Here is a 9,804-nt window from a genome sequence, read left to right as displayed (position 1 = left end):
GTGGGGACAGCAAGGACGTGAGGACAGTGAGGACATGGGGACAGAGAGAACACAGGGGCATGAGGACACAGGGACAGTGAGAACACAGGGACATGAGGACACAGGGACAGTGGCCCTGGGCACCAGGCAGCACTGTCAGCTCAGGAGCTGCCAGGGGCACAGGAGGTGCCACCCCTGCATGTCTGGCCCAGCATTTCCCGGGATGTCCCCAGCTCCTGTCCCTGCCCGCCACCCCTGGCCAAGCAGTGCCACCCTGTGGCAAACACCCTCCTGTCCTCCCTGGGTGTCCCTGTGCCCATGCCCGTGCCTGGCACAGCACCAGACACCCCCAGCCCCTCCCAGCGCCCCACTGCAGCTCTCCCCATCCCCGCTGCCCTCCCAAACATCTCCAGGGCTCTGTGCCTGCAGGGAGTGCCCTGTGCCACCCTGTGTCACCTCCCACACGGGAGCTGCTGCCCTGGCACCTGCACTGATTGCCCAGACACGATTAATGACAGGGTTTGTGTCAAATAACGAGGCAGGCACACGTCAGGACCAGGTCACCATTTCTTATGAAACAGCATTTCCATCATTTCCATTCCAGCGCGGTGTCTCAGGCACTGCTCCCACGGGGCTGGGGCCAGGGCACCCCAGGTTTGGGTGGGGACACTGGGACAGGGCTGGGGCAGTGCAGGAACCTCCTGGGGAGCAGGGGGCCAGCAGGGCAGCGTCCCCAGCTGTGGCCCCAGGGCTGGCAGGGGACACCATCAGCTCCCCTGCCCCACAGTGCTCTCCCACCCCAGCCCCTCCTTGTCCTGATTCGTTACCCTGAAAGCCCTGTCTGGTCCCAAAGACATCCTGCTGGCACTGCTGGCACTGCTGGCACTGCTGGCTGTGGTTGTCACTCCCTCAGGAGCATGGGAACCCTGGGCCAGCCCTGTGCCCTGCTGACACCTCCCGTGGGGGACAGGCAGGGACGTCCTGCTCACTTTGGGCGGACAGTGAGGGAAATCCCGCTCACATTGAGGTGACAGTGAGGAAATCCTGCCCACCCTGGGGTGCCCATGAAGTCACCCACATTCCCGGGTGACAGAGTGAGAGCAGCACCCACGGGGCCAGGGACTGGGTCAGGAGGACAAAGGTGACGAAGGCACAGACTGGGCTGGGGACAAGTGCCATGAGTGGCCCCAGCCCCAGCAGGGGTGTCCAGCAATGCCCTTCTCCCTCCCCTGAGAGCAGCCTCAGAGCTTCCCAAACGCAGCTGTGCCCCCCTGCTGCCCTCCCTGGGCTGGGGGCTGGCACTGGGGTCCCCTCAGGTGGCACCAGTCCCAAAGAGGGCAAAGCCAGGAGGATTTTGGGGCTGAGCAGTGCCCAGCCTGTCTGGCACGGGTGAAAATGATCCCCTGGCTGTCAGACCTCAGGAGTGGGGTACAGGGACAAGGAAATGTCACTGTGCCACGGGGCTCTAGCAAGGAGAGCAGGGTGAGACCCCAAATCTGCCCCCTTGTGATGGCCAGAACTTGGGCTTGCCCCCAGCCCCTGTCCCTGGTGCCCCTGGCAGGAGGGGAGCTGTGCCAGCGGGAGTATGGGCACACCCTGGGGAGCTCAGAGAGAGAGGGCACGGCTGGCACTGCCTGTGGGGCCAGCTGGGCCCCCCTCCCAGCCCATGGCCCTGCAGGGAGGCTGAGAGGGGAAGGGGAGCCCAGCAGGGCCAGCATTGCCCTCTCCATCCTCTGGTTTCCCTGCCCTCGTGCCCAGCAGCTGCAGGCTCTGGTTTCTCCATCCCATGGTGTTCCTTCCTCCAGGAGCTTTCAGAGAGGGGCTCCATCCCAGGCTTTCTCCAGGAGCTTTCAGAGAGGAGCTCCATCCCATGGTGTTCCTTTCTCCAGGAGCTTTCAGAGAGGGGCTCCATCCCACGGTGTTCCTTCCTCCAGGAGCTTTCAGAGAGGAGCTCCATCCTGGGCTTTCTCCAGGAGCTTTCAGAGAGGAGCTCCATCCTGGGCTTTCTCCAGGAGCTTTCAGAGAGGGGCTCCATCCGGGGCTTCCTCCAGGAGCTTTCAGAGAGGGGATCCATCCCATGGTGTTCCTTTCTCCAGGAGCTTTCAGAGAGGGGCTCCATCCTGGGATTTCTCCAGGAGCTTTCAGAGAGGGGCTCCATTCCATGGTGTTCCTTTCTCCAGGAGCTTTCAGAGAGGGGCTCCATCCTGGGCTTTCTCCAGGAGCTTTCAGCGAGGTGCTCCATCCCACGGTGTTCCTTTCTCCAGGAGCTTTCAGAGAGGGGCTGTGTCTCGGCTCCATCTCGGCTGTGTCCCGCACCAGCGACACTGCCCCGGTGTCCCGGCCGTGCTACAAGTCCCTCCTGACCAGCAGCAGCCAGGGCAGCACGGCGGCCAGCATGGCCACGGTCAGCACCAGCATCACGGCCAGGGCCATGGGGGACTGGCAGCACTGCAGCCCCAGCGCCAGGCTGGACGAGCCCGAGCCCGAGCCCGAGCCCGAGCCTGCGCTGGCCGCGTCCCCCCCGGAGCTGCCGGGCAGCCCCGAGGCGCAGCGCTGGGCGGCCAGCAGGGGCATGCCGTGATCGCTGATGACAAAGATGTGAGCCTCCCGTGCCAGCCCCGCTCCGGGGGCAACCCGCCCCAGGCTCTGCTCCGGCAGCACGAAGTGGCTGGGGACCACCAGCGTGTTGGGGGGCTCGCTCCTGGCCAGCTGGGACAGGGAGGATGGGGACAGGGGCACCTCCAGGGTGTTGGGGGGCTCGTTCTTGGACAGCTGGGACAGAGAGGATGGGGACAATGGCACCTCCAGGGTGTTGGGGGGCTCACTCTTGGCCAGCTGGGACAGGGAGGATGGCGACAGGGGCACCTCCAGGGTGTTGGTGGCCTCGCTCCTGGCCAGCTGTGCCAGGGGCACCTGCAGCAGGCGGGGGTCGGTGGCCCTGGGCAGCCACAGAACCTTCTTCCTGCTGAGGAAGGTGACGAAGCGGCACACGGGGCACACGATGCTGCTCTGGACGTGCCCGCCCAGCTTGGCCGACAGCAGGCACTTCACCAGGCAGTCGTGGCAGAAGGTGTGGCCGCAGCTGAGCCGGCGGTGCGTGGCCTCCAGGGGCTGGAACCGCTCGTAGCACACGGGGCACTCGGCCGGGGCAGCCTCATTGCTGGGGAGGGGCTCGGACATCCCTGCTGTGCTGGCCGAGGAGGGGCACAAGGGGTTAATCAGGCTCAGGTGGCAGCGATCAGCACTGTCCATGTCTTCAGCTCTGCTCCTCCCTGCCCTCCAGGCACTGCCCACCCTGTCAGGGAACAATTCCCAATTCCCAAGATCCCATCCAGCCCTGCCAGGGAACAATTCCCCATTCCCAAGATCCCATCCAGCCCTGCCAGGGAACAATTCCCAGTTCCCAAGATCCCATCCAGCCCTGCCCTGGGTCAGTCTGAAGCCATTCCCTGGGTCCTGTCTCCAGCCCTTGGCAATTCCTCATGGGGTGGGATGGGTGCCCACCATGGCCTGGCCCCTCTCAGGTGGGATGGGTGCCCACCATGGCCTGGGATGGGTGCCCACCATGGCCTGGCCACTCTCAGCACGGTTTAGCCCCTGGGCAGGGATGGAGGGAGGATCCCAGCCCCAGAGCCCTGCAGGGCAAAAATCCCTGGCTGAGCCCCTGCACAGAGCCCTGCCTGCTCTGCAGAAATTGCAGACACAGACTGTGCCATTGCAGACACAGACTGTGCCACTCCAGACTCACACTGTGCCATCCCAGACTCACACTGTGTCACCTGTGCCTCTGTGCTCAGCTGCTGGGAGCTGGGAATTCCCATCCCAGGCTGGAACCTGCCAAGGACAGGGAGCTGCTCCCATCCCAGAGACCTCCAAGGGGCCTGGGGGAGCCTGGAGCAGCCAGACTGGTGGAGCAGGGAGGTGACACGGCCAGGGAGGTGACACGGCCAGGGCAGGAAGCAGACACACACACTGGGCTCCTTCCAGGCTGCTGGGGGATGGCCCAGGCTGGTGGCCAGGCCATGGTGGTGGCCAGGCCATAGTGGCCAGGCCATGCTGGTGACCAGGCCGTGCTGGTGGCCAGGCCATGGTGGCCAGGCTGTGCTCGTGGCCAGGCCATGGTGGTGACCAGGCCATGGTGGTGGCCAGGCCATGGTGGTGGCCAGGCCATGGTGGTGGCCAGGCCGTGCTGGTGACCAGGCCATGCTGGTGGCCAGGCCATGGTGGTGGCCAGGCTGTGCTGGTGGCCAGGCCATGGTGGTGACCAGGCCGTGCTGGTGACCAGGCCATGGTGGCCAGGCCATGGGCACGCTCAGGCTGGAGCTGGGTGCAGCCAGCCTGTGCCAGGGTTAGTCAGAGAGGAGGGAGGCAGAGCCAGCCCAGCCCAGCCCAGCCCCAGAGCAGTGTGGGGCGCTGCCATGGGGCTGAAGCCCTGCCCTGCCTCTCCCCGGGCACAAAGGGAGAGGGCACGGAGGAGAAGGGAGAGGGGACAGCTCCCTCAGCCCTCAGAGCAGCTCAGGAGCCTGACCTTCCTCAAGCTGCAGGTGTTTCCAGCCCTGGTGGCATTTCCAGCCCCCGCCCAGGCCGCTCCCCTGTTCTCACACCCGGCTGTGCCATGGCCACCCTCCCAGCCGGTCTGGGGTTCTGCCAGCCCTGGCCAGGCTGCCCTGCTCCTGCAGGGCTGTCACCCACGGCCACAGGGACAGCAGGAGCCCCCCCTCCTGGCACGGAACAGAGCCAGGCTCCTGCCCTGGCTCAGGAGGGATCTGGGATGGCTGCTCCCCTCCCTCCCTCCCTCACCCCGTGCCCCTAAATCCCCCCCTTACCTGCTGTGGGGCCCCAGGGCAGCGGCCCCTCCATGCACGGCTGTGCCCAGGCACGGGGCTGGCCCGGGACAGCTCCGGGACACCTTGGGGACACCCCTGGGACACCGGGTGCCGGCTGCGTCTGAGGAGGGCGCGTTGTGCAAAGGCTGGAGCGGGGACAGGGCAGGGACGAGCTGGGACAGGGAGGGACAAGCAGGGACAGGGAGGGACAAGCAGGGACAGCTCCCGCGGAGTGAATGCGGAGGAACCCGTTCGCCTTTAAAGGGCTCCGCTGGCCCGCTTGGCCCGGGAGTGGGCGAGGAGCCGGCGTCAGGCGCGGGGGCAGGGACAGAGATAGGACAGGGACAGGGACAGGGACAGGGACAGGGACAGGAGGCACGGTCCTGCCATCCCCGTGTGATGCTGCGGGGACGGGGACGGGGACAGGGACAGGGACAGGGACAGGACAGGAGGCACGGTCCTGCCATCCCCGTGTGATGCTGCAGGGACAGGGACAGGGACAGGACAGGAGGCACGGTCCTGCCATCCCCGTGTGATGCTGCGGGGTCAGCCCAAGGAATCCGGCACTGAAGGGGTGCCGGGAGCCTCTGGGGCTGCAGCGCGGGCTGAGCTGCACATCCTGCAGCGGCTCCTGCACCGGGGATGGGCTCTCACCCCGCTGCCCATCCCTCACCCTGCTCTCAGCCCCCACAAGCTTATCCATCTCCCCCCACGCTTGCTTTGCTTGAATTAGAGCGGGAAATCATTGTTTTCTTTCTTTCTGGGGTGTCCATTCTGCTCCTCAGGCACCTGGCAGGATGGACCCCATCACGAGGAGACCACTTGAGCCAAGGCAGCCTAAAATGCACAAGGGCAGCTCCTCGTTCGGGCTCTCCTCGCTGGTTTCTGCGGTGCCCAGGAGATGGTGCTCTCGGCTGTGCTTTGGCACCAGGAGCGCACGCCGGCAGCACCGAGGGCAGGCCGGGGTGCCAGGGTGAGGGGGGACAGTGCCCACCAGCCGGGAGCTGCCCCTTCCCCCCGGGAGCAGGGGATCTGCTCTTCCCCTGCCATTCCATGGGGTGAACGCTTGTCCTACACAAGGAACAGCTGGGAGTGACCCCAACCCTGTGACCCCAACCCTGTGACCCCAAACCTGTGACCCCAACCCTGTGACCCCAAACCCTGTGACCCCAAACCTGTGACACCAACACTGTGACACCAACCCTGTGACCCCAAACATGTGACCCCAGACCTGTGACCCCAACCCTGTGACCCCATCCCTGTGACCCCAACCCTGTGACCCCAACCCTGTGACACCAAACCTGTGACCCCAAACCTGTGACCCCAAACACTGTGACCCCAAACCTGTGACCCCAAACCCTCTGACCCCAACCCTGTGACCCCAACCCTGTGACCCCAACTCTGTGACCTCAAACCCTGTAACCTAAACCCTGTGACCCCAAACCCTGCTCTGGTCTCTGCTCCCCCTCCAGAGGCTGCAGAGGGACCGGGGTGGTGGCACAGCCCTGCCCTGGCCCTGCCTCCCTGCTGGTGCCACCAAACCCCCGGGAATGACCCCGAGCCTTATTCTGACACCAAATGGGGGGGATTTGATCCATCCCCCTCGTGCAGAGCCACTCAGCCCCCGCTCCCGTGCCTGGGAGAGCAGCTCCAGGGGCTCCTTCACCACTTACTGCCCACCAAAGGTGCTGTGTTCCCCCCCCAAAGGTGCTGTGTTCCCTGTTCCCCCCCCAAAGGTGTTGTGTTCCCTCCCCAAAGGTGCTGTGTTCCCCCCCAAAAGGTGTTGTTTTCCCTCCCCAAAGGTGCTGTGTTCCCCCCCAAAGGTGTTGTTTTCCCTCCCTAAAGTTGTTGTTTTCCCCCACCACCACGGGCTGTGGCGAGGGTATCAGATTTACTCACCCCCCGCTCATTCCCCACCCGTTTTGCTGCAGTCCGTGTGTCTGTCCGGCCGCCCCGGGAGGGGTCGGGGGGCAGCAGGAGCCGCTTTGTGCTGTCGCTAATGCTGAGTGACTGCTCCTTTGTGCTGCCGCGTGGGAACAGCCCCGCGCACAATGCGGGACAGCGGGGCCGCCCCGCCGCAAACACCCCCCGAAACCGCGCTTAACCGGGCGGGCACCCCTGGGAAAAACAGCCCCCAGCGCCCGGCCTTTGTCACCAACCGGCTGGGAAAGGTGGCTTTGGTAGCACTGCTGGCATCCCTGCCTGCTGCCGGGAGAGGAGGCACCGGGAGCACAGCGTGGGGTTAAAGGATCCCAGAGGAGAGAGGAGAAGAGAAGAGAAGAGAAGAGAAGAGAAGAGAAGAGAAGAGAAGAGAAGAGAAGAGAAGAGAAGAGAAGAGAAGAGAAGAGAAGAGAAGAGAAGAGAAGAGAAGAGAAGAGAAGAGAAGAGAAGAGAAGAGAAGAGAAGAGAAGAGAAGAGAAGAGAAGAGAAGAGAAGAGAAGAGAAGAGAAGAGAAACCAGGGCTGTGCTGCTCCGTGGGTCGGGGGCAGGTTAATTCCTTGGGGAATTAATTTAGGATTGAATGGACACAGCCTTGGCTGTTCTGTAAAGGAGAGCCCCTCGTTCTCAGAGCTCATTTCCAGCTGCCTCCCAAGCCAGGATTTGTGTTCTGATTGCAGATCCAGCATGGGGCATGATCCAGCAGAGCGAGGCACCCCAAACCTCCTGGTGTGGGGCAGCACTGACCCCTTGTTCCCACGGACAAACAGCCAGGGGTGCAGACAGATGTGCAGACAGAGCCCTCTGACCCCCAGAGCTCCCCAGTGCAACCTCAGCTTGGCTCATTCCCCCTCAGGGACACTTCTGTCCCCTCAGAGGGGCTGCTCTGCCATTAAAGAGTGAGGAAAAGGCTGCACCAGGACCTTGTGGGACACTCCATGCAGGACATTTCCTGCTGCCTTCTGCAGTGCTCAGGATCCTGGGAAAGGAGATATTCTCCCAGATGGGCCTCCAGATTCTGCACAGCCACCTCGATGTCCCTCCCTGCCCTCCAGAGAGGGTGACAGCGAGCCAAGGGCACGGTCAGAGGGAGGGAGAAGGTGACAGCTGGGTGGGTTGGTCCAGGCTGTGGCAGCACCAGCATCATCTGGGAGCAGAGAGCACAGGGAAGGTGTCCTGGGAACAAGGCTGGGAGCAGAGGGCACAGGGAAGGTGTCCTGGGAACAAGGCTGGGAGCAGAGGGCACAGGGAAGGTGTCCTGGGAACAAGGCTGTGCTCCCAGCAGGGATGAGGTGGCTCAAGGGTGGTTTGTCACCAGGGGAGGTTTGTCACTGCTCCCAGGACGCTGTGGCTTGCCCTGCCTCTGATTCAGGTGTCTCGGGGCCGTGCAGTGCTGCACGTCCTGCCCGCTGCTCTGACGTGGCTCAGCAGCATTTGTGGCCTTGTGCAGCACCCAGGTGACACCGGGTGACCCAGAAAGGCCCGTGCAGGGCTCAGGGGACGGCGAGGCTGGCTGGACACCCTGCTGGGGACAGGTGTGTGCCCTTCATCCTCGGGCTGTCTGCAGCAATCCATGGGAAATGCAGCACGGATAACCCCATGCGCGGATGGGTGGGAGGTGGTTCTGGGGACAGAGGTGGCCATGGTGGCATTGTGCCCAGCGGCTGTCCCAGGTGCGGTGCACCTGTCCCAGGTGTCCTTCTGCCGAGGGAAGCACAGGGGCATCCCGGCTGCCCCGCCCGCCGCTAATGACAGCCCGCACGCTAATTACAGGGCAGGAAATGAAACACGAAGCCAGCCGGAGTATCGGGGCAGTGCCGGGGAGCTGCGGGGCACGGCCCGCCCGGGAGCCCTGCGGAGGAACCCGAGCAGCCCGGGGACTGCGGGGACAGCGGTGGGGCAGCCCCCGGAGGGACACGCTGTGCCCAGAAAACGGGAAGGAGGAAGGCACGATGGACAGGGACGGCCGTGGAGGCTGTCAGCTCTGCTGGGCTCAGCTCGGGGCCAGCGGGGGTCCCTGGGGAGCTCCAAAAACCTCAGAGTTCCCTGCTCCGGGGACAGACTCCGCGTGCGGGGGGTGAGGCAGCGGGCGCGGGATGCGGAGGAAGGAGGAGGAGCTGCCCCTGCCCGCCCCAGAGATCCCCGGAGGGAGGGAGGTCCTGGGATCGCGAGGGATGGATGTGCTGAACCCCGAGGGATGGATGTGCTGAACCCCGAGGGACTCAGGATGTTCTGAGCCCCGAGGATTGGATGTCCTGAACCCCGAGGGATGGATGTCCTGAACCCCGAGGGATGGATGTCCTGAGCCCCGAGGGATGGATGTCCTGAGCCCCGAGGGATGGATGTCCTGAACCCCGAGGGACTCAGGATGTTCTGAGCCCCGAGGATTGGATGTCCTGAACCCCGAGGGATGGATGTCCTGAGCCCCGAGGGATGGATGTGCTGAACCCCGAGGGATGGATGTTCTGAGCCCCGAGGGATGGATGTCCTGAACCCCGAGGGATGGATGTCCTGAGCCCCGAGGGGTGGATGTGCTGAACCCCGAGGGATGGATGTGCTGAACCCCGAGGGATGGATGTCCTGAGCCCCGAGGGATGGATGTGCTGAACCCCGAGGGGTGGATGTGCTGAACCCCGAGGGATGGATGTGCTGAACCCCGAGGGATGGACGTCCTGAACCCCGAGGGATGGATGTCCTGAACCCCGAGGCAGGGACGATGTCCATGCCCGTGTCTGGGTGAGCCCCTGCGGGGTCACCGGAGCAGAGCGGCGGAGGACGGGCAGGGGGCAGCTCGCGAAAGCTGCAAAGGGAGGAGAGCGGGACCACCTCACCCCGGGGACTGCCGGTGGGACGGGGGCGAGCGGGGCGGGGCAGGGCGGATCCTCTCGCCGTGCTTGACGGGGCCAGGGGGCGAACGGGACGAGAACCAGCGGCGGCACCGGCACCGGGGGCGGGCACCGGGGAGCGACACCGGTGCCCGGAGCGGGGAGCGGCACCGGGGAGCGGCACCGGGAACCGGCACCGGGGAGCGACACAGGGGAGCGACACCGGAAGCGGCACC

General features: G+C 64.7%; 1 protein-coding gene across 1 annotated transcript; it reads right to left on the bottom strand.

Annotated features, from left to right (window-relative positions):
* Positions 1 to 2,220: 2,220 nt before the first annotated feature.
* RNF222 (ring finger protein 222) lies at positions 2,221 to 3,352 on the bottom strand. The gene is made up of 2 exons (XM_071452870.1): positions 2,893 to 3,352; positions 2,221 to 2,718 (listed from the first exon to the last, which is right to left on the bottom strand). The coding sequence occupies exons 1-2, from the start codon at positions 3,229 to 3,231 to the stop codon at positions 2,326 to 2,328; spliced, it is 732 nt and encodes a 243-aa protein (XP_071308971.1). The 5' UTR covers positions 3,232 to 3,352; the 3' UTR covers positions 2,221 to 2,325.
* Between the last annotated feature and the right edge of the window lie 6,452 nt (positions 3,353 to 9,804).

This window comes from Agelaius tricolor, unplaced genomic scaffold, assembly GCF_023055355.1.
Source record: "Agelaius tricolor isolate 1412-34295 unplaced genomic scaffold, bAgeTri1.0.p SCAF_35, whole genome shotgun sequence".
Classification (NCBI taxonomy): domain Eukaryota; kingdom Metazoa; phylum Chordata; class Aves; order Passeriformes; family Icteridae; genus Agelaius; species Agelaius tricolor.
This window is presented reverse-complemented; position numbering and strand designations above follow the sequence as displayed.